The sequence below is a fragment of the Cheilinus undulatus genome, linkage group 8 (genome assembly GCF_018320785.1).
Source record: "Cheilinus undulatus linkage group 8, ASM1832078v1, whole genome shotgun sequence".
NCBI lineage: Eukaryota > Metazoa > Chordata > Actinopteri > Labriformes > Labridae > Cheilinus > Cheilinus undulatus.
In genome coordinates this window covers 31,070,018-31,093,463 of record NC_054872.1, presented here as the reverse complement: position 1 = coordinate 31,093,463, position 23,446 = coordinate 31,070,018, and the positions used below count along the sequence as shown (strand labels likewise).

Here is a 23,446-nt window from a genome sequence, read left to right as displayed (position 1 = left end):
CAAGACAGGGAGCAAGGAAGGAGGCAACATCCAGTATAAAGTTAATCCCCTCTTGCAACAAAGATCAGATTTTGATGATTGTGTCTTGGGCTGTGACTCTGTGAAGTGAGATTTTTGCTTCTGTGCCCCCCTCACCCTGATGCCGACTTTACAACATACAAGTCAGAGCAACCTCTGCGTCAACTGGAATCTCAAATTTTGAAGTGAAGCCAAGCCACTTAGTCTGGATGAAGATCATGAGGAACTATCAGTCCCTACACCTGCTTCCTGTTTTTTCTTTATTCTCCCTCCTTCTCTGTCCTGCGTCTGCCACTTCAGGGTCAGACTTTGACTTTGGAGCCCACCCCCGTTTTGTTTGCACTCCTATCCCCGTGGATGCAGACCCGGCCTGCACCCCTGCGGCAGCTCCAAGCTTGGGGGCCGCAGGGTCCAGCGGGCCAAACCATCAAAGTGCACCTCCTGCTGGTTGGTGGGGGGCAAGCGAGGAAGCCAAAGCCACAATCCTACACCTCAGGGAGAGCCTGGTTCAGCAAAAAGAGACCATCCTGGACCAGAGAGAGACCATAAGAGAGCTGACGGCCAAGCTCGCCCTGTGCGAGGGCCTCACACGGGGTCATGCGCCTCATGACGAGCACCATCACACAGACCCACACACTCAGTACGCAGGGCTGGTCGGCCACCATGTGTACGCAGACCACGTACACTATAGCAACCAGCAGAATCACCATGGGAACAGCAACCTCATACCGGACTCACCGCTGTACCCCTCTGTGGGGGGTCAACGATCTAATGGAGGGCAGAGCAGCAGCAGCCAAGGGAAGGATAAACATGTGGCACCAGGGGATATCACATCATCTCCAGAGCACATGGAGAGAATGCTGCAGGCACTGAAGGAGAGGCTGGACAACCTGCAGGTAAGACAGACACAAGAGGAAGAAACTTTATATACTGTTTTAAATGTTGTCAAAATGGCCTAACTTTGATACTTTTTTAATACCACATTATTCAACAATCCGCCTGTTATTGTTGTGATCTATAGTATCAAAAAGCATAGAGGCTTTAAAAAATCTAAAAAATTTTGGTTGAATTTCTGAGCCAAAGACAGAAAGCACTGTCTAAACTGCACAAATGTCACAGTTATGCAAAAAAAACTCAAAAGGAGGAGCTCAAAAGGAATTCATACCATTTAAACTAAAGTAGTTTTGCATCTTAGTTTAAAATCATGGTGTTTTAACAACCCAAAGGCAGGATATTAAAGGACGTCACCTCTGCTTTAAGTGTCAGGCTGTTGAAAGGAAGCTTCTGCCATTGAAGCACTTCCTCAGTGGGGATAAAGTTGGGTCTGTGTAATTGGCATCAAAAGCATTAACTAAGATTACAGAGGAAAGAAGAACAAATTAAAAGTTGGTTAAGGGTAAAATCTATTTAGATGAGCACTTGTACGTACACGAAAGCTTGTTTAGACACATTAATGTTGCTGTCATTCTCCCAAAATAGTATCTACACTATATACGAGGTAACAATGAGTTACTTAATCGCACTAAGCTTCTCAAAACATCAGCAGGAGTCACTTTGACGTCCCTCAGAGGACACGAGAGCAGCAACAGGCTCAGTGGTGAACTTCACTGATGTCAGTGAGGTTGCAGTCAAACAACTGAACATGCTTAATAATTTGAAGGAAACTATGGGTGTCATGATATTGTTTAATTCTAATTAGCCCGTGATTAAACATTTATCACGACCGTATTTGCTGTCTTTCCTCTTTGAGTGATGATCACGGACAGATGTCAGGAGTGTATGGTGGGTGGGGGGTGTTGTGCACGGGTCTAACATCAGTAGTAATTATTGTGATCTCCCTTGACAGTCTGGTAATCAGGGCATGCACTAGAACAAAGCCTGGATTACCTTAGAGGAAGAGAAGCAGGGGCAGACACAGGAAGGCACACAGACCAATAGTCACCTGACTATTGTGAGGATAATAGAAGATGGGTTCAAAACACACAAGGATTCCCTAAGGCATGTACTAAATGACAGGCCAGCAGATGAGTCCTATGATTCCTTTTCCCATGTTTGTTTTTATTGTGTAGTGGTGAACAGGCAGCACAGGGATTAAGTGGCAGAAAGAACTCTTTGTCATTAAGACTTCACACTAGCATCATAAATGTATCAAATCACTGGTGCCAAATACGGATATCTTTATTTTAAAAATTATGCCATTGTATTACAAGTCATATTGTTTCCTGTTATTATGTATTGCAGCACATCATATCATATCATGTCATACTGTACTGTATCATTTAGCTATTACCAAACTTTAGAAGGCAACCATAATGTGAAGCTCAAAGAGTTAACTTTTTTACATCTATTTGTGTTTTAAAAACAGGGAAATTCAATGCAAATGCATGGCTTTCAGATGCATCAACATTACTCAAAAAGTGTTTTTGGGGGTCACAAAGTACAATAAATGAGCAACTGTCATTTATTTTGATCAGGCACCTGCAAACTCACTAAAATGATTTTTTCAAATATCTGTCTCTGTAAATGTTCTTTGTGGACCAATAAACTCTTCTCAAGTAGCATCAATCTATCAGAAGACTAAATTCTTCAAATCAGGAAGCGAGCAACATAGTAAAATATTTTATAAAGTGTCACCAGTCAGTCCAATACCAGTTAAGCCATGACACCTTTAAAATTTCTGGCATGTTTTGTTATTTGTGAGTCTTTAAATATTGTGTACTAAGGTATATTATCTTAATTCAAAATAGGATTTAAATTGTTTGGTGTTAGGTATTGTAAATGACCTTTTGCGGCCCACCTACAGCACCTCTTAAACCCCGGCCCACAGAGTGGAACACTGATTTAGATCATTTAATTGTATATTGTATCATATCACACGGTACAGTACTTTACTGTGTATTGTTTGGATCATTTTATTTTTTATTGTATTGTTTCATATCGTATCATATCATGGGTTACCCTGGGATTCTTAACCCTTTTTCATGTGTCTATTTCTCTTCTAACAGAAAAGAAACACATCCATCACCTACTCCAGCTCCCTGAAGGAGCTGCTCCAGAGGAAGATCAGCGCCCTGGAGCAGCAGCTTCACCACAATACAGCTGCTCTCAGCAGCCCCGACACCCACCACAATGATGATGACAGCACCCACAAGGACGGTGGAGACCACCACCATGACGATGATCACCACGATGATAACGGACACCTGAGTGACCACAAGGTCAGCCACAGCAGTAGGGGTCACAATCCCAGTGGGGACAACACCGACCATCATGATGACAGTCACAGTGATGACCATCATGACACAGGGAGTGACCATGAGGACCATGAGGATCATGATGACAGCCACCATGAAGAAGAGGATGATGATCACCATAGTAATGAAGCGGACAGCCACAGCTACCTTACACACACAGCATACAGAGTACCAGGCCCACGAACTGGTTTCCATTCTAACAAACTGGAAACGATGCTCAACCAGCTGCAGCTTGCAGGTACACGACCACTGTAGCAATACATCATGTACCCACTGATGACAAAACTTTTGCTTTAGTGTGGAATAAGTCCTTAATTAGACTGTACATTTGGTAAAGTGAAGAAGATATTCGTAAAAGCTTATGTCATTTTCTTGCCAAATTTAACATCATCTTTAATTTTGGATGATTTTCTGCAACCACTGAGTGTCCTAATCTTTTGATGAATGACATATAGGGGCAGAGTTCACTCTTAATTTTGGAAACAGCCTTTAAAAGAATCATTCTTAAGATTTTTTCAAAAAAATTGACTGAGGAGCCACAATATTGAAATCTGGTCTACATTCAGTCCAACAATGCTTTACAGTCATGTGTTAGTTTTTGCTACCTAATCTGAAATATGACAGTCTCCTCTCATGGGACGCACAAATTATTATGCCTATTATTGTCATATCTGCCCACAGGAAAATAAAGATTAACATTTCTTTATGGAACAGAAACAAGGTAAATAGGTATATGCTTTATGTTGAAAATTGTATAGGAGGGGCACAAGTTAGCCTAATGGTTAGGTCCCACATCCCATATGTGGAGGCTGTGGTCCTTGAAACAGTTGGTCCGGGTTCCACCAACCATCAGCCTTTTCCTGTATAACATTCTGCCCTCCCTCTCTCCTTCCCGATCTCAAAAGCATCAGTGAAATTAGCTTAATAAAAGCAAAAACTTGTCTGTCTACCAAATACACAGAAATATCTGCTGGGGTTGTTGTCAGTATTGGATGTTAAAATCTATTGGTAAGACAGATGATGAGCAAATACTATTGCGCACTCTTAAATACTGTATGGATATTAGAGGGACTGAATTGCTTTCTAAGGTCAAAGAAAAAAAGATTTAAATGTTTAAGCCATAGTGGAGAAAACACAATCTCAAAATCTACAATCTATCTTTTTAAGTTTTGTTTAGGAAGCTCTGATGATACAATTAGATTTTCTAGTTATGATATGATTTCCCTTCTCTTCAAAAACAGGTTCCAGCAGGAGGAAACTCAAGAGTCCCGATGCCTTTCAGATCAGCTTCCCCATGAGAACCAACTACATGTATGGACGCATGAAGAAGACGCTGCTGCAGGAGATCTTTGCTCTGACTTTGTGTCTATGGATTAAGGCAGGTGTAGGGCCCAGCCTGGGGACGCCGTTTTCTTACTCTGCTCCAGGACAGGCAAATGAACTGGTACTGATAGAGTGGGGGAACAACCCCATGGAGCTGCTGATCAATGACAAGGTGAGGAAGACAAATTACAAACCCTGCAGTGCTCTGCTAACCTGGGCAGGACACAGAGATATTTGGGCTTTATTCTTGCTTCTTACCATTTTTCCATCCTGTCTGTAGGCTGTAACGCTCCCTCTGTCCCTGGGGGACGGAAAATGGCACCACGTGTGTGTGACCTGGACGACGAGGGATGGACAATGGGAGGTCTATCAAGACGGAGTACAGAGGGGGTCTGGGATGAATCTTTCCCCCTGGCATCCAATTAAACCTGGAGGTGTCTTCATCCTGGGACAGGAGCAGGTAAAGAGTCAGAGATGCACTTAACACGAGCAGACAGTCCAATAAATGACTTAATCATGAGTTTTTTTGTTAGTTAATGCAGTAAAACTTTACCAAAACTTTTTGCTATTTAATTCTTTAATTCCTGAGAATCTCTGAACATACTGATCAAATAAAACTTGTAATTGTAAGACTAAATACATTATTTTTTATCAAAACTTTCCCCACCTTTAAGATAAACTTGACCTTACCTGGCCTGAGATTGCCTTGTATTTAACTTTGAATAGTGTTTTATTTTCCAACTTCATCATAATCTTTTACATTTCTTGTCTTATATGTCAAGATATTGAGTGATCTAGCTGCTCACCTGAACACTTTCCTTTTTCACTACTCTCCAGGACACTCTGGGAGGCCGTTTTGATGCCACTCAGTCATTTGTCGGTGAGATGTCAGACCTGCAGATGTGGTCACATGTCCTGACCACCACCGACATCTACAGCCTGGCTTCCTGTGGTAGCCACCTCAGAGGAGACGTCCTTGCATGGTCTGAAACAGAGCTGGAGCTTCATGGAGGCGTCTCCAAATATCCCTTTGACCCCTGCCACTGAAATACTGGGACATCACTGAGGAATGGAGAGATATCTCTGAACTTGAGAACACTGAAGATTTGTGCATCAAAGATGAAGGAAGCAAACAAAAACTCTCTTTGGCATTCAGCTATTTTAAGGACACTAACTGGGAATCAATGCCTTCTTGTAAACTTATTCAGTGACTACTTCTAAAGAAAAAAGGTAATCTCTGTTTACAGATACTGTGTAGGGACTTAGTGATCTTGGGCCTTAGATTTACGTTTTTGGTGTGATCCTAAAATAGTGATTTGCATAACACGGACAGGTGCTGTATGTGACACATTGTCATTTTATTTAGGAGATTTGATAAAGAAAGATCTGTTAAAATTAGCAGGCCTTACATAGGTTCTCATGTGGTTAAATGGCAAAACGTGTTCTTGCTTTAGTTATAGAAATGTGCTCAAAGTAAACTCATAATCTGGAGACTATATTTAAAAAGAGTTTCCAGAGGAAATACAGCTATGTTACCAAAGAAAATGTAGAATTTATTTGTGTTACACTTTGCTACTGTTATGTTACTTTGTCAATACCATGTTAGTCACTGATGGATTTGTGTTTTATTTTGGGAGAGTCTGTCAAAGGGAATAAAGCCAGCAGTATTTGCAGGTTTTTGTTAACTATTAGTGTGATACTGTAACACAGCAATGCTGTTTTAAAATAATAGTAAAATATTAAATTAAATGTATATTTTTACTCTGCAATAACCCTTTTCACTCAGTGAAAAAATGCAGACATTAAATTATGTTTTTTTCTTTATGAAAAATTGTTAATTGCACTGCTTATAATTTTTTATGATCTGGCCTTTTCTGTATATTGCACTGTAAATATAACAAGGAACTCAGGCCAGGAAATGTATTTGTTGTTATGTAAGGACCTTTTTTTGTTTGTTTTTTATGTTTCACCTGTGTAAATTGAAGTGTTAAAGTTACCTGTCATTGTTTGTGAAATCGAAGAGCCATTTCTCTGTAATAAACTCAACCTCTTTGAATCAAGTCACCCATCAAACTACTATATGTGTGCAGGTCCCCAGAACGATTTAAATTTTATTTTAATTCAAGAACAATCGAATCTTAAAGTGAAAAAAACAAAATTACAATGGGAGATAGCTTGTTTATTACTTGAGTAAGCTAGATGAAGTCCACAAAGAGAAACAAAAATACAGACATTAGCTCGGCGTCATGGTTACCAACGGTTCCCAGGGTTCTAGAAAGTGCGCCATTAACTTGAAGAGGAATAACTGACTCACTCAATAAAATTTGATAAAAATATGAGGAAAAAAGCAATACAACTCGATAAACATCGCAAACTACTAAAATTAAGTCTCCCAGACACACATTGGCAGTGAAACTTACTTGCTAGCTAACAGCAGATGTCTAGTCTGTACAGTTGTTTCCAGAACGCCAGAAAAGGATGAATTACGGAAGCCTGAAGAGGACATGCATCCATACATTTAATTTAAATCAGTAACAGCAATAAATTCCAGTGGCTTACTTATTATCTTGTCTTACTTCACATTTGTATCACGGTAACAATGCTAGTTTTTCCACAAGGAGTTATTTTTGAAAATGAAAGTACTGCTTATCACAGAAAAACAGTGAAATTGAAATTTATGAATGCAAGTCTCTTTGGGGCTTATCTGTGGAAGAGGATAGGGACCAGGGGTGAAGGGAAAAATGCTTTGCACTTTAAGAGTGAAGTCAAAATGACAAGACAAAAGAAATGTCAAGAATAAACTCAAAATTTAGAAAATAAAGTAGAAAAACAGTTTCAAGATTTAAGTCGAAATGTCAAGAAAAAGTGAAAATGTGTAATATAGTCAAGATTTTTGAGAAAAATTTTGAGAATGAAGTATTGCCATATAAGACTATCGATCTGGACTATCTTTACAAATTGTCGTGTATCAATTAACTTGTGGAACTCTTTCTGAAGTGGATTTAACAACAGATTCTTTATCTTTTAGCTCATAAATACAATATGGTTGTCTAAGTTCTGCTGTTTGTAATAGTATAAAAATTTTTATTTATCCTCAAGATTTCAGCTTTTTTCTTGAAATTCTTTCTTCAACTTAATTTTACATTTACACAGTATTTCATATCTTCATCCCTGTCCCTACCTGCCTCTATACTTCTTGTGCCATCAGTTGTAACAGAACTACTTTCTGTTTTCATTGACAACAGATGTAATTTTTTAAAATATGCCCGCTGCCATCTGCCAAAGCTCTTACAGGGGTAACAGAAATTAACCTCAAGGTGGCACTTCAGAAAAAGTTGGTGACTTGGACAACTCGCTTTAATACATGCTTTGGGTTTGTGCTCATTCATCTAATACAGCGCTCTATGTGTCCCCAAATAATGTACAATGCTATCAAAAGTAACAGTCAATTTTAAGTGTTTTCACTTTACAGCAATACATCCTGAAAAATAGACCTAAATATAATTTGAAAAATGTTTATAAACAGTCTAGTAAGAGTAAAAAAAAAATCTTTACAGCCCCCAGGAAAGATCTGGACTCCAATTTAAAGGCAGGTTAAATCTTTCAGAGGTTATTTAATTTTTCTTCTTTTTTTATATGTGCATGGGGGAAGGTTTTTATTCTCTGAAATAAATTACTGGTGATTGAGGGTGTTGTATGCTAGATAAATAGAAAACTCCTTGAGCCAACACCATGGAGATAAACACCTAGAAGAAATAAAAACACAAAGCAGTCTCTGTTTACTTTTTATTGTTACACAGTAGTTTACTGGCACCAATGTATCGTGGTTTTCCATTTGCTACATTTACAGATGATCTATCCATCTTCACCTCACAGTAAATAAAAATAAATAAATAAGAAATTGACACATTTTCTGAAAGGAGTGGCTCTGGGGTCACAGGAATCAGAAACAGAGGCCCAGCTTCAGTTTTCATTCTTTTGTTCTAGTCAGAACGTTTGTTGTTCCAACAGTATTTTTGGCAACTTTGCACATCAAGAATATCCAGAAGGTGAGGCCTTCAGACAGTCCATGTAATGTGTAGAAGCACCTCCATGGAGATACAAAGTTAGGCCTTAGTCAGTTTGATGAGTAAGGAGAGTAGAAGGCAATCCTACAGCTGTATTTTATCACTGACTGACTTAAATACAAGGTCCACATGTTTTGATAAACAAGTCTTCACTGTTAAACATGATCTCTATTAAATTAACAGGTTATAAAATACAGTACATGTTGGTCATAAACTGCTGTTGCTCTGGTGGGTGGCATTGTACAGTATTTCTACACAGTTCATGGTTCATCCTTCAGCATATTGCAGTTTGTGGGATCACCAGCAGAGGGTGCTACAGCGTACTGAAGTAACGTCAGTCAAAGTAACAGCATTTTCTCCAAAATGCTTAAATCGATAAAGTGCAGTTGAATGTTATATTTACTACCATCTAAAAATGCCAATCCAATAAACTACTAGAAATAAGTTTACGAACTGGATGTCAAGCAAATCTATCACTGGAAACATCTAAAACTTGTTACTGATTCATTACGTCTGCATGATTTTTCTATAATATAATGAATCAAAGCTTTGTTAGTGTTCCTTGTTCTAGTGTGTATTTATTTTTAACACTGTCATTTGATGTAAAACTTAAATTCTGCCTATAAATATCTTCATAACACTTAAAGTGAACTGAGCCCCCAATGAAACTTGGACGTTTCCTCTATGATACTTTTTGTGCTTTAACTGAGTCGGATTTACTCTGAAAACCAAACAGGTGATCAAGAGGTAAACCAGACTGCTAAACATCATCTAAATATCTTCTTTTTACCCAAAGAAACTACATTAATTTCCAGATCTACTGATTTTTCAACAGGGAACACTAACACTTTTTTAAATCAGTGCACTAGCATGGTCAGCGATGCGTCAGTACCCAGGACTGACGCCTCGGTTTATCAACATGCAGTCCTACAGTAGCTCATACAAAAATCAGGTTTTAACAAAAGATAAAGAATAAATTAAATCAATTCTATGTGTATCATAAACAAATATGCTAACATCTATTTACAAAAAAGTATACATTGTAATGAGCTGCCTTTGTGGTTTTGTGAAACTCACTATAGCCGACAGACCAATCTCTAACAGTTAAATGTCGAACAGTTATTACTTGTGAAAGAGTTGTAGTGTGTTTTTAGCAGGAGGGAAATGATTTGTGGCATGCTGGAATATTATGTCTGAGAGGACATGTTGCTCAGTTTAGTGTCATAGAAAAGATTAGCTAACAGGCCTCCAGATAAGAACTACGGGTTTCTCTGCTATTGCTCAATCATGTTAAGAAACAGGTGAAGGACTATACAGTATATATCGTCTCAGTGAGCTGAAACAAGCAGCAACTTGCTTGGAAGAAAACTGCTAGTGTTTTCTCTATTAAATCCGCATGGAAAGCAACTTTTGTGCCTTGAGAGTCAATTATGTTAAAGACCTACAGTACCTTGGCGCTGCTCTACTCACAATATAACAGTATCTGAGTGTAGTAGTGTATCAAAGTCATGACAATTACTATAGGAAGCAACAAGCAGCTCACAGTAGTCTGAAGTCTTTATCTGCTTGACTTCAGATCATTCATTCATCCTCTCTGATCATCGCAAACTAAAAATACAATGTCATTAGTGTTTGATTAGTAAATTTACAATTTGTTTTGGGTAAGCACAATCAAGCGTCCATTTCTTTCTATCAGGCAAAATGTAAAAAAAATGGACGAAAAGTAAAAACAAGAGCAGAAGCTGCTTGCTACCCTTATTAGAACCATATTCACACTAATGCAGGAGGTACATGTTGAGTAGATGTCAACCCACACCAGCATTTTTAGAAAGCAGCGTAACAGTTTTTGTTGCAAAATAAATGTGTTGTACTTTTATGTTTCTATTTTATTTAACTATGCAGGTAGCAGTTGGATAATTCTAAAAAATTAACAACACTCTCCCTGTATGTTCCTTTTCCTCTTGATTGTGAATCTCTCCATAATTTGGCAGCTGTTATAAGAATGCAGCTAAATGTGGATAGAAGGCCAATGATGAACATTAGTGTGAATATGGTCCCAGACATGTTTCACAGTTCATTTGAGAGTTGAGTCGAAATGAGTGTGAGGAGGAGGTGTAAGAGACTGTGTGCTCTAGCTGGTGTGTGTCAGGTTGTGTTTAACAGCAGTAGTTTAAGAAGAGATGAAAGAAGAGTCAGCCACGGCTGGTGAGCTCTTCCTCTGAAAGACGCTTTCAGGAGTCTGACAGACAGGATAGCAAGTCCTCATATCAGGATGGGATATACTTGGGAATGATAAGAGGTTAAAAAAAAAGAAAGAAAATCTTAAAATAAAAAAGAATGGGGAATGTAAATATGTCTGTATGGTAAGGAAAGATTAGAGAAAGGAAAGATGAGGGGAGAATGAGAATCTACGGTTGTTCTTCCTTCTTCTTCAGTGATATACGCTTCTTCCTGGCAGCCAGCATTTCGTAGAAAGGGTCGACACTGACAGCAGATCTGTATGGGTGACAAACAAACATCCATGAAGCTATAGGTAAAAAGTTGGATGAGCATTCAAGTTAAAAACAAGTCAAAAGAGGCCGCCAAACATTGATTGTTTGTGACTTTATCTTTTGATCATGTACATACTTGATGCTGTGGATCCATTCATCCTTCTCCTCAGGTGTCGGGGCAGAGATTCGGTACACCATGTGGTTTCCCTCCACTACTCTGCCATCAGCCTCTGTCTTACAGGCTTTAATCAGCTGGCCACGGTTGTTAGGGATGTAAAGCTCAAAACAGTTCTGTTAAGAGAGAGGAAAGACCTTTGGAAGAATAATCAGACCATATTACATTTTTTAAACATTTCTCTTTAGTACAACGCAAACTTACAGGTTTTCTTGGGTCCTCTACTTCACGGATGCTCAGGTTTTCCAAGGGAATGATACCCCGCGGCTCCTTGTCCTATTAGTGACAAAAAACAGCACATTGGTAAAAAGTTTATACCATATTGTCAAGCATTTATTTGTTCACATTACTAAGTCCAAGAAGAACCTGAGAATGAACGCAATGTTTCCCATCCATTATCTAGACCATGGTGCTCTGCCATCGTGCAGATTTCATCAGCTTAGTCTAATTTTTTCTCACCAACATTCAATTTTCTTTTCTTTTTTAAAGATTTATTTTGGGGCGTTTTTTATGCCTTTATTGACAGAGGATGACAGTGGACAGAATCGGAAACAAGGATGAGAGAGCTGGGGAGAGACATGCAGGAAAAGTGCTACAGGCCAGATTCAAACCCTGGCTGACTGTGTACATGGGGTGTGGCTTAAACCACTAGGCCACCCATGCCCCAACGTGGTGTTCTCATAGAGCTGACATCCCATTGGCCTTTTCAGCGGTGAACCCATACATGCATCTGAGCCGTGCTGGGCGTACAGAGTGTGACGTGGACAAAAAAAAAAGCTCTGTACTGAGCCTCAGACAGTCTAGCTACAGAAGGCAAACCCTTGCAACATTTCAGGTGAAACACTTGTTCCTTCCAACCATAAATCCGTGTAGGATCTGCATTTTCATATGGATATATGCGATCCCAGCGTGTCGCTCTCGCGTGCGTGAGGGCTGTGTAGCACGCTACCTTAATGTCTTATTGGATAAATATTTTGGTAATGCTCTCCTCTTCCATGAGCAACCATTTGATTGAGAAGATTGAGCTCAAGGCAGATGTGTCACTTTGCAGGAATTGATAATAGTATCTATAGAGGATATAAAACATGAAACTCTTTACACCCACTAATAAAGCAGAGAGAAAAAAGGCAGTGGCGTAAAAGATTTAGCTTTTGTTTTAGCTGAGTGGAACAGTCTCTGATTTTAGCTATTTGTTGGATTCCTTCAGGAGTTAGAGTAAAACAGCTGATGTAAACATCCCTGTTTCTGCGATTTGATTGATTCTTGAGTTAAAATAAAATATTCATAGACAGTGGCTGTTGTATTATGAACATTAAAATAAAATTCAATTAAAGACAAAGTAAAAGTAATCTTTAGATATCGATAACAGATTCTTTTTTTTTTTTTTTTTAAAGAAACAAGAATCTATATCATAATGTTCATTGTCAGGTTAGGAAAGTGAAAAACTGAAAACTGTAATCGGCCAATGAAATTATAATTAGAACACCTGTGATTTAATTACTACAAAAGAAAAGTGTTTACAGAGAACAGAATTTCCAAAGATTTATCCTCTTTATTTTGTGCTAAAAAATGCACAAGATTGGCACATCTAACTCCAGAATGACAAAATGTGTCTTTTAGGGCAGCATGCCAGTGGACACCCCCTAGAAGGTTCAGGGTTCCCCCACCATAGTCCCCTAAAATTGACACATTTCAACATTTCATAAGAAAATAAATGTTAGTTTGATAACATCTAAATCTTCAACATGGTTTTAAGTTGCATCAGTTATATCTAGCATTTTAATAAACAATTTTACTCCTCGTTCTAAATCAGTCTGTGCTGGATCCCAGTGAACGTTTTTCCGCTTGAATTTTGTTTGTTTGTTTTTATTTGCATGTGCAACCAAACCAGTTTTCCCTCAGGGAATAATAATGTCACGCATCTAATCCTCGACTTTAACCAGACTGCAGTGCAGACAAAACAACAACTGCTTGTGTTTTCCAGCAGTCTAGTAATGCCTAAACAATACAACTCTTTATTGTAAGATAACACATTAATCCAAATCCTGTTTATACCGTCATTTTCTCAGCAATGTCTATATAAAAACAACAACAGCATTTTACTGCACCACATTAATCCACAAAGAGTGCTGACGTAAAATTCCCCTAAAATTATGTTGCACTATGGCCAGTTAGTTTGCGCCCCACATATGGCAGGCAGTCTGGAATTGAATCTGATCTGTGGCTCTTTCGCTGCATGTCATTCCCAGCTCTATCTTCTAGATTTCCTACTCTACCCACTGTCCTGTCCTCTCCAAATAGATGCAAAAGGGTCATCAAAAAAAAAAGAGAAAAAATTATGCTACATGAGGACAAGGACTCACTGTGGTGTATTCGAAGTAATAAAGGCAGTTGTCTGTGAGAATGAACCATCTTCGTTTCCAGGTTTTCACCCGTCCTCCTAAAACAAAAGAAATCCTCATGATAGTAAGTCAGAGAAGAGGGAAAAGATCGCCTTATGGTGATTAAACTTGTAGACTCTACATGGTTACAACTAACTACAAAACTAATGTTTCTAAAACTTCAAACTGTCAACAGTATCAGTACATACCTCCTGAGAAAACAAGCAGCAGCGGTAGAGGGTGGAAATCACAGGGAAGAAGCAGAGACAAAAAGGGACCAGAGGATTTAGATTTCAAACAGAGAAAAAAAGACACAAATGGGGAGGAAGAAGAAAAAGAGAGGGAGATAATATTAGTGACACAGAGATCACAGGCCCCGCCATGCAAAAGAAAACAATCAGATTTTTAGACTGCCGTGGAGCAAAAGTGAGTGTTGGTCACCGTCATGCTATGACACTATTTTAATGCCACAACAGTGTGAGCTGACAATTCAAGGTGAGGCAAAGAGCCAGCAAACGTCAGAGACAGGAAGGCAGGTTCATCACAGAACAAAGCCTTCAAAGACACCAGAGAACAGCAGAATACAAAACATTTCACTTTCTTATGTCAGAGAAAAATTCCCCTTCTGTCATTTCAGTAACAATGACCTGCTGTTTCACTGCATTAGATATGTTTTAGTGTCAACATGTACGGTAGAAGTACTCTTCAGGGATGCACGACTGGCATCATCTCACCAAGTTTAAGGAGCCAGCCCTCTCTGTCGGGGTTGAAGAAGGTGTGTGTCAGGTCATTGCCATCATCCTCGGGAATCTTAAAGGGCTCATTCTTAATGCTCTCATAAAGATTCTGGAGTAACAGAGAAGTTAGTACAATAAGTTACAGAAAAACCTCCTCAGCGGGTTAATTTCACTTAACTCTGAATGAAAAAAGCTCATTATACTCTAAGCAGCTCCTCAGGTAGGTCTCCTCCCTCGTTGATGCCTCTGTTCATGGAGATGAAACGGTCCACTCCAGGTTTGTCCCTCACATTCGGGTTATGAAGGCTTGTGTTGAGCATAATGATGGCAAACGACAGCACGTAACATGTGTCTGAAAAGAACGGAGAGCAGCAGCGGTGAAACAAAAGAGCAGTCTAGTCAATAATATAAAATCATTTCCTTTTATTTGAAAAATAAAATGAAGATTACTGATTGTAATAACTTTAACTCTTGAAAAAAAGTCTGAGATGCTCTTCATACCTCATCTCAAACAATTACAGGAAAATAACAAAAAAAATCTCAAACATATTGTGTTTATGAATTGGCAGACTCAGTTGGCTCACATATTCAGGTCATTTCTGGTAAGAGATTCACTGGAAGGACAACTACACACCTTTCTGGGAAACCTCTCTTCCTATGATCCAGGAAAATTAAGCTTAAAAAAGCTTACCTGTGCTCTGGAAAACCCCGGGGTTGCAGTGGCAATATCTCTGAGCAAAGGCCTCCATCATTCTGTCAATCTTCTGAGCTTCACCAGGCAAACGGAAACTCCACAGGAACTGTCTGCATAAAACAGGTCACAGGTTGGGCCAAGTTAGAGTGTAAAATAGTCATTAATGTTCTCCCGTCTTAACCTGATGTGATGATGGGGGTGGGACTTTCCACTTTGGAGGTTTGTTTACAGAAGAATGCCAAGACACTCATGGTGTTTCCAGAAAGCAGACCGGCTTGGTTCAATAGTTTGGTACAGTTTGGCATGGTACACTCTAATCTTATTTGTGTTTCCCAAGCAAGTGTCTGTCCAGCTTCACTCATAGTGACGGGAACTATGACTCTTATTTAAGAGCCCCATCATTTGGCTGAGCTCAGTATAAAGTCAGTCTTCTAGCTCCCAAATGGCTCTTTATTTGGTAGCATTTTGGCATTTTTTGTGACTTAACAACAAAATGGAAAAAAGGAAACAGGCAGCCATTCTCATACCGCAGCAAAACCCCACCCTTCAGTCTGTCACTTGTGTTGAACTGAGTTCTAAATTCAATCCAACCTGAACTCCCAATGATTTATTTGCAAAATATTTTATCACTGTCTTCTTTAAACATGCTTATGAAGAAATGAGGGAGAAATGCCGTTAGGGCACATCTTGCCTCTTAGCCAGGCACAAGAAGACAGTCTGGCTGCAGTCATTCATCTCCAACAGCCACTCTCACAACCGTTCAGCTAAGGGCCGTATGGCCTAGAACAGAAATACAAGCTAGAAATTTCAAAATAAAATCAGATCAAACTTCTGTTAAGGGTTGGGGTAAGAATACCACAAGTTTAAAGTCAAAAACCTGATTACAAAAACCTTGATAAAGCAGAGTAAACAGTCTGCTAATAGGAAAAAAAAACTTGTCCTCCATGAAAACATTCCAACACAGCCAGCGCAGCTCTGTTAGCCTCAATAGCTACGTAGATAACGGAGTTGAAGCTAAGTCCACAAAGCAGCTAATAAAGCTACATATCTACTAACTTAGCTATAGATAACATAGCTACATAGCTAATGTAGCTAAAGCTAAACTCTCACAGCAGCTATGTAAGCTACGTAGGTACATTCTCTCCCTAGCTATATGAGCTTTAGCTACTTTTGCTAAAGCTCATGTTGCTAAAGCTTACTTAACTACATTGACTTATGCATTAAATTTACTACATAGTGTAGCGGTGTAGCTTTAGCTAATGCTTATGGGGCTAAAGCGAGCCACCATTTGTTACTAAGTCTAAATTTAATTCAATACCAGATTAAACCCCTGATCTTTTTTTCTTTTTTATCATTGAAATGTTTCCTAGTCTGTAATGTTTTCAATGTAGGTATTTCATAAATGTAACTGCCAGACCCAGTGAATAAAGTTGAATTTAAAAGAAACCCATGAAACTGGAAACACTTCTTACTGGCAAATTAGAAATATACAGTACAGTGTCTAAAATGCATGGTCTGTGAGCATGGCCACCAGAGATGTACAGTCTGCAGCCAGACCCCTCTCAAGTACAAAACATGGTGGGTTTTGTGTTTGTCCAGCATTACTGCTACTGCATGGGAAGTGTGTCCTGCTCCACTCCTTGGTAGAGAGAATTACAGAGGAGCCTTTTCTGGCTCTTGACAGTGGAAACACTAATAGTTGTGTATCGTCCCAAACTGGACGGCTTCATGGAATCACAGCTATAATATGGAGATGATGTACTTTGTGTAATACATAAAGCACAAAAAGCAGACCACTTGCCTGAGGGCCTGGACGAGGTTAAGATCAGTGAACTCATGGAGGTCAACAAAAGCCTGAAGCACTTTGATGTTAAAGTCATCCCTGCAGATGAGAAACACAAACAGCATTTACAAACATCTGATATAAAAAGGAGAGAAAGGAGAGTGGATTTTTCTAAACAAAGCACCTTTCTCCCAGGTAATCTCCAATAGCTGTTTTGTTTAGGCCCTCTCCTTTGTAGAGGAACTGAGCGATGTCCTCTGGGGTGTGTCTGAGCAGCTCGTTCTCCACCAGGAACACAATGCCCTGTAGAGAGAGGTGATAGTCCATTACCCTACAGCTCAAACAGAGGAGAAATGTACTGGCATTGAGATTTTTTTTTCTTTAACCTTTTTGGGGTCCATGTTAAATTTCTTCCTTCCCATTGCCACATGCCTGCTTTTCTGTAGAGTTTTACTGCAAAATGAGAATGTAACAAGCGTTATATCTGGTATGTGCAGCAGACAAATCACAGCTTCTTAACAACAAAAAATACATGTTATTTTTATAAACCATTCATCATAGAAAACATGAAAGAAAGTTACTTCATTTATTTTACTGCCAAAAGTGAAAAGCATTTCTGTTGATTAATGTATAGAGAATATTTTATAATTTAATAATATTAAAAAAGCTATGCATGTTCATATGATATGCAATCTCAAAATAAACGATTCAAAATGAATCACTCTAGAGATGAATATCATTCATGAATGACAAAATTATGACTTCAACAGCAGCACTCGATTGTGTTTTCAGAAATATGAGGCAGACATTTCAGAGGGGTGCAAGGCTCTGTCTGTTCAAGCTGTCAAAATTAGATTTATTAATACTGGTGGTCAAAAAGCTCCCCAGTGGCAAGGTGCCAGGTGTCATGACAGACACGCCTCTTCAATGTCACGTGGAGGTCTGGGACAGTACCCGTGGAGTGGCAGGCTGGGGTGGTGGTTCCCATTTCATAAAAAGGGGACAATAGGGAATGCTTGAATAATCAGAATCCTTGTCTGAATACTCAGCCTCCCTGGTGAAGTCTACTCTAGGGTGCTGGAAACCTCAGCTCAGGGAACAATGTGGATTCTGTCCCGGCCATGGGACAGTGGACCTGCTCTTTACCCTTGCAGGACTTCTTGAGGGAGCATGGGAGTTTGCTCATCCAGTCTGGATGTGTTTTGTTGACTTCAAAAAGGCTTATAGTTGTGCCCCATGGGTCCTGTGTGTGTTTGGGGGGGGGGGGGGGTGTCCCGGGTTAAGTACGGAGAGCCATCAGGTCCCTGTATGAACAAAGTGAGTGTTGTGTCTGCATACTGAGCACAAAGTCTGCAGCACCTCCAAATCCAAGGCCATGGTTCTTTGCCAGAGAATGGTGGAGTGCCCCCTCCGAGTGGGAAGTGAGACTTTGCCTCAGTTGAAGGAGTTCAAGTATCTCTGGGTCTTGTTCACAAGTGAAGGTAAAAGAGGGCATGAGATCGACAGGCGGATCAGTGCAGCATCAGCAGTTTTGCAGGCAGTGTGCCGGACCATTGGGGTGAAGAGGGAGCTGAGCCAGAATGTGAAGCTTTCGATTTACCAGTCAATCTTCCTCCCAACCCCCACCTATGGTCATGAACTTTGGGTAATGAGCAAAAGAATGAGATTGCAGATACAAGCAGCTGAAAGAATTTTTCTACGGAGAGTGGTAGGACTCAGCCTTAGAGACAGGGTGAGGAGTTCAGACATCCGGAGGGAACAAGAGGTAGAGCCGTTGCTCCTTCGCATCTAAAGGAGCCAGTTGAGGTGGTTCAGGCATCTGATCAGGATGCCTCCTGGACACCTCCCTCTGTGGGTTTTCCGGGCATGTCCAATTAGAAGGAGACCTCGGGAAAGACCCAGAATGCACCAGAGGGATTATATATCCTCAGGATCCCCCAGGAGGAGTGCAAAGGGTCGTTGAAGAAAGAGAAGTCTGCGTTGACTTGCTTAACCTGCTACCACTGCGACCCAGCCCCGGATAAGCGAAAGAAGATGGACGGATAATAGTAAATAGGACCACTAACATAAAAAAGATGTTTCAATGGATTCTCAGCCACAGGCAAATTCAAAGAAGAAACTTAAGCACACAAGTCAACTTTTGCAGGTGCAGAGAAATATTGTTTAAATGTGCACTGTGTCTTTGTCAGAGTGTGTGACTCTGATGAAGACACAGTGCCCTTTTGGATTCACCTGTGGAGAAGAATCCATTTAAACATCTTTTTTACTTGTAAAAATAGTTCATTAAAAGGTCTTTTGGTAAGAACACTTATATGTAGGGATATTTTGTTGGGATTTAACAATAAAACTTTAAAATTGATGTTAATTTTTGACAACAATGTATCACATTATTTTTAGTGTATGTCCTAGTGGACTTCAGCTTTTTTATAATACAAGCAGGGGGACTCAAAGGAACATAGGTCAGGAACCACTGATTTATAGTGTAGTAGTGATGTTACTGTTCATCTGTGTCTCACCTGCCCTCTGTGCTTGTCTCCAGTCCCTCCACTTCCAAAATCGCCTCTCTCAATTCCTCCCTGAGCCTCTGGATCTCCTGCAGCAGGACGCCCTTCCTCCTGCGGATGTCCTCGAGCTCTGAGCGCTCCTCTGGGCTCAGGTCTACTGGGACTTTAAGGGAAGAGAAGAAGAATGACTCAGTTTCTGCTGCTGCTGCAGAGATTACAAATAGTAACTGTGCCCCTACTCTCAAAGGCAGACTGATCGGTAACAAAAATAATAGTCCAGACGCTATTTTGAGGACCCCATTGTTACTGAAATTAGTTCTGACTCACTTCTTTTATTTATCATTTCACACTGAAAGGAGAGTGGGAGATGACAGTATGAGTAATGACTAAAAACAAAGTGGTGGTTGCATGAGTGTTTTCTTTTCTATTGTGTTAGAAAGAAGTGATTTCAAATCAGAGTTAATCCATAATTGCTTTACATACATACGTCTCTTTTTTGTCTTTCCCCCTCGTAGCTCTCCTTACTAAAAGAGGCTGCATTGTCCATGAAAACATTCTGAAAATCAGCTTACTCATGATCTGTCACTGCATTGTAATCTCAGATTGCAGAAATGGTGTAGCCTTCCAGAGCAGATATTACATAGAAACAACAGATGCACAAAGCTACTAAAGAAAATCCAGAACCACACAAAGTTTCAGACAACCTTCCAATAAATACACAATTAAAAATAACTGCTCTGCTCAGTCACAGACTAGACAGCACGTAACATGCTGCTGATGTCTGCAAATGGATATAAATTAGGTTTTAATTTTCCACAACATGGGATCAGCTTTGGAGACTTATGGGATATAGCTTGAAGTTGCATTTAAATAAACTGTGTGATACATCAACAACATTGTGTAGATAATTTTCTTACCAGGGATGTCATACATATATTTTATTTTGTATTTATATAGACCCCTTCCATACTAGTATTTTGAACTCAATGTTTATAGGTATAGATATCCATACACTGCATGTATATAAAATGCATTCATACATACACAAAAATATCCACAGGTCATCCGAAGCTTCTTTCACAGAGCCAGGGTGTTGAATTGTCTAAAGTTTGTGAATGTTTACTGTGTTTTGTTTCTTTTCCTGTCTGTGTCTGGCTGTGTAATACTTTTTTGAAAAGAAAAAAAAAAGGACAGAATGACATCTATCATAGAAAAATGTATGACTAGGACTGGGCAATTAATTGTAATTTAGATTAAATTGCAATGAGGTCCAGAAGGTGCAAGATTTCTTTCGCCTGAAATGTGTGTCGAAGCACAGTTGAATTTATTTTTGTGGTAGAAATGTTATACTCTACACAGCAAACATTCACAGCATTTTTTAGAATAAATCACAAAAAACTTTTCTTTATTTTTGAATTGTTTTCTTAATCAAAATAAGAATGATACAAATCATCACTCCTTTCAACACAACAATTTTTAGCTAAAAAAAATGAAAAATGAGTCAAAATAATACAACTAGATTTTATTTCAGACTTGTTAAGCCCTTGTGAAATCGTGCTAATATGGTGTTTGTTTTCTGAGAATGATTGCAAAAACCTAAAAAGTAATCACATATAAAACTGCAATTGCAATTTTAGGAAAAAAAATTGCAATGAGATTATTTTCCCAAATCGTTCAGCCCTACCTAGCAAGTTATCAGTGTGTAATCAGCATAAGCAAAAGGTGTCATACACCAGCCCTAGATGCAATCCTATCTTGTTCAATAAAATCATACACAGTTTCTGTCATTGCCTTTATTGTGAAAGGAATCTGTGAGGCAGACAGAAATTTATCAAAGCAAAAATATGCACTTTTCAACAGACTTAAAATCTCAAAATCATAAACCATGGCAGTTATTTTTAATCAACATCTCTATTAAAATTACAACCAAAACAATCTGACTATAAAAGAGACAGGTGTGCACTAAAACAGAGCTGTTGTTTAAGACTTGATTACACTAAAACTGAGTGCTCTGTCTCAATGCTCAGTAATACAGTCACATTTTCGGTTTCATGCGGTTAAATAAATCTCGTGATTCACTATTCAGTCCAAAACACCTAGATTCCTAGATTTGGCGCTCTTAGTAGCAGCTTGTGATCAGCGGTAGTTGGCAGACGCCAAACTCCCACGAGACCAGCAGAGTGTATTCAGCAAAACAAACAGCTGCTCCAAAAGACCACCAACCACGCCCACAGTTTGGATTATCCTTACTCTTTGATTCATACCAAAGCAGAAGAGAGGAGTGAAAACATGCAGGGGATGCTTTAGATAGACTACATAATACCATGTAACTGCAGCCAGTCTGGTTGCTGGTCAGGGTTTTAAGTGCACACCGACGTTAGCTGAAGGTTAGCCGGTGAAATAATCAATATTTAGTTGGCGCAGGGTTCAGCTAATATATATGTATATCCAATTTAAACGTAGATGCAGCTTATACGTGCGCGCAAGGTGTTCGGAAAGGAAGGTAAAACGACTCAATAGAGGATATAACGTTGATAATTGACGGTATAATCAGTATGTCACACCTGAGTAAATAAAATGAGCCACAAGCCTCAACTAGCCACTGTTAGCTAGCGATAGCCGATACAAATAGCTAAACACTTAGCCCACTTACTGTAGTCCAGGTCATCCATTTTTGGCGCTTTACTTTTAGGCATAAATATTTCAGAGTCGACTGTCATTCAATAACAGAAAATATGGGATATATGTACAAATATATCCTCAAAACTACGGAGAAAAGAAGACAAGCCCTAGACTCGAAATGTTGGGCCGGAGACAAAGAAGGTGGCGACACCGGAAGAGCTGTCAGACTCTCGAGTACACGAGTTCCGGTCAGTTGTTTTCCAAAATACAATAATCTTCACCTATGAAAAGACGAACTTTTTATGTTAAATAGATAAAATGCCGATTATTCATTCAACCCACTTTCACAGATCCGGACCACAGACTTTAATACGGTATTCTGTCTGTTTTATTAAAAGGTTTAAATGAATTTCACACTGAAAGAGCCGCTGATCTGATATTAATCAAATCAGATATTTTTCTTATTGAAGAATTATTCTATATTGACAAACACAAAGCACCTTATGTGCAAGGTTCATTTTTGTGATGAGACGAAATATATTTTTTCCTACTAAAGGATAATATGTGTCTCTGTTATTTTGATCATTGTTGGTGTTCTCATTGGGGTATATAACCCCATCTAATGTGATTAATACTCCATGGCTCTGTTACCTGTTGCTTTCTGTGTTGTGTGCATAAAAAGCAAAGCGAGTTACACAGAAATACCAAGAAGTTGAACACTTGTTTTATATTATCAGGTTGTCTGATTGCTGTATTAATGCTCCAACTTCCATTAGGTAGCAGTTCCAATAATGCCATATTGCCTTAACCAGCTTAGTTAAGACATGAATTTGTCTCTGTGCATCTTTTATTCCTGGCACTCTGAGGACATCTTATTTCAGCTGGTTTAAAAGTTTGTTTATTGTTCATTTCTCACCTTGGAAACCACAGTAGTCAGCACAGTACAACAGTAGGTTTATTTAGTAGATGTCATGGAGCTTTCATTCCCCACCCTCATACCATGTTTATCTGCTCTCTTTTTTTAGGATTTTAGAAAAAAAAACACCTTAAGGGGCTGGTGGTTTTTTTTAAAATGTCTAACACAACAATTGCTTCTGTCAAAAAAAATTAACTGCTTCTGAAGCTATGGCATCTTAAAGTAAAAACAAAACACTGACAATGAAATGTCAGTGTTTTTCCACAATAAAAAATAATGAAACTGCTTTACCTTATTTTCTTTTATTAGTTCATTATGATTAAGAGAGAGAAGAAACCCTCCCTTTTGGTCCATGGGCAGTAGCTTCAATAATGCCATTATCACAAAGTGCTGCAGATAACTTCTGACTTCATAATATCAATAAAAACAGAAATGAGTGTACAGCAGATTTGATCAAGAAAGCTTGTCAAGTTACGCTCA

General features: G+C 39.1%; 2 protein-coding genes across 2 annotated transcripts; one reads left to right on the top strand and one right to left on the bottom strand.

Moving 5' to 3' along the window:
- The first annotated feature begins 227 nt into the window (after positions 1–227).
- On the top strand, positions 228–5,642 carry LOC121514141 (neuronal pentraxin-1). Its single transcript, XM_041794237.1, has 5 exons — positions 228–914; positions 3,024–3,510; positions 4,514–4,767; positions 4,876–5,055; positions 5,433–5,642. Exons 1-5 carry the CDS (start codon positions 228–230, stop codon positions 5,640–5,642), a joined length of 1,818 nt encoding a protein of 605 aa, XP_041650171.1.
- Positions 5,643–8,367: 2,725 nt separating this feature from the next.
- Positions 8,368–22,263, bottom strand: cyth2 (cytohesin 2). Its single transcript, XM_041794348.1, has 12 exons — positions 22,082–22,263; positions 19,441–19,591; positions 17,311–17,377; positions 17,109–17,227; positions 16,943–17,023; positions 15,139–15,251; positions 14,651–14,799; positions 14,445–14,556; positions 13,693–13,769; positions 11,534–11,605; positions 11,291–11,445; positions 8,368–11,158 (listed from the first exon to the last, which is right to left on the bottom strand). Exons 1-12 carry the CDS (start codon positions 22,146–22,148, stop codon positions 11,071–11,073), a joined length of 1,251 nt encoding a protein of 416 aa, XP_041650282.1. The 5' UTR covers positions 22,149–22,263; the 3' UTR covers positions 8,368–11,070.
- Between the last annotated feature and the right edge of the window lie 1,183 nt (positions 22,264–23,446).

What these genes read in the sequence shown, in the direction of transcription:
- cyth2 (XM_041794348.1), bottom strand. Translation starts at nt 22,148, where the DNA reads ATGACAGTCGACTCTGAAATATTTATGCCTAAAAGTAAAGCGCCAAAA. An exon ending in GGAGATTACCTGGGAGAAAG is followed by an intron (nt 17,024 to 17,108) that starts GTGCTTTGTTTA and finishes TCTCATCTGCAG; the next exon opens with GGATGACTTTAACATCAAAG. An exon ending in GAATGGATCCACAGCATCAA is followed by an intron (nt 11,159 to 11,290) that starts GTATGTACATGA and finishes TCACCCATACAG; the next exon opens with ATCTGCTGTCAGTGTCGACC.
- LOC121514141 (XM_041794237.1), top strand. Translation starts at nt 228, where the DNA reads ATGAAGATCATGAGGAACTATCAGTCCCTACACCTGCTTCCTGTTTTT. An exon ending in AGAGGCTGGACAACCTGCAG is followed by an intron (nt 915 to 3,023) that starts GTAAGACAGACA and finishes CTCTTCTAACAG; the next exon opens with AAAAGAAACACATCCATCAC. An exon ending in TCATCCTGGGACAGGAGCAG is followed by an intron (nt 5,056 to 5,432) that starts GTAAAGAGTCAG and finishes ACTACTCTCCAG; the next exon opens with GACACTCTGGGAGGCCGTTT.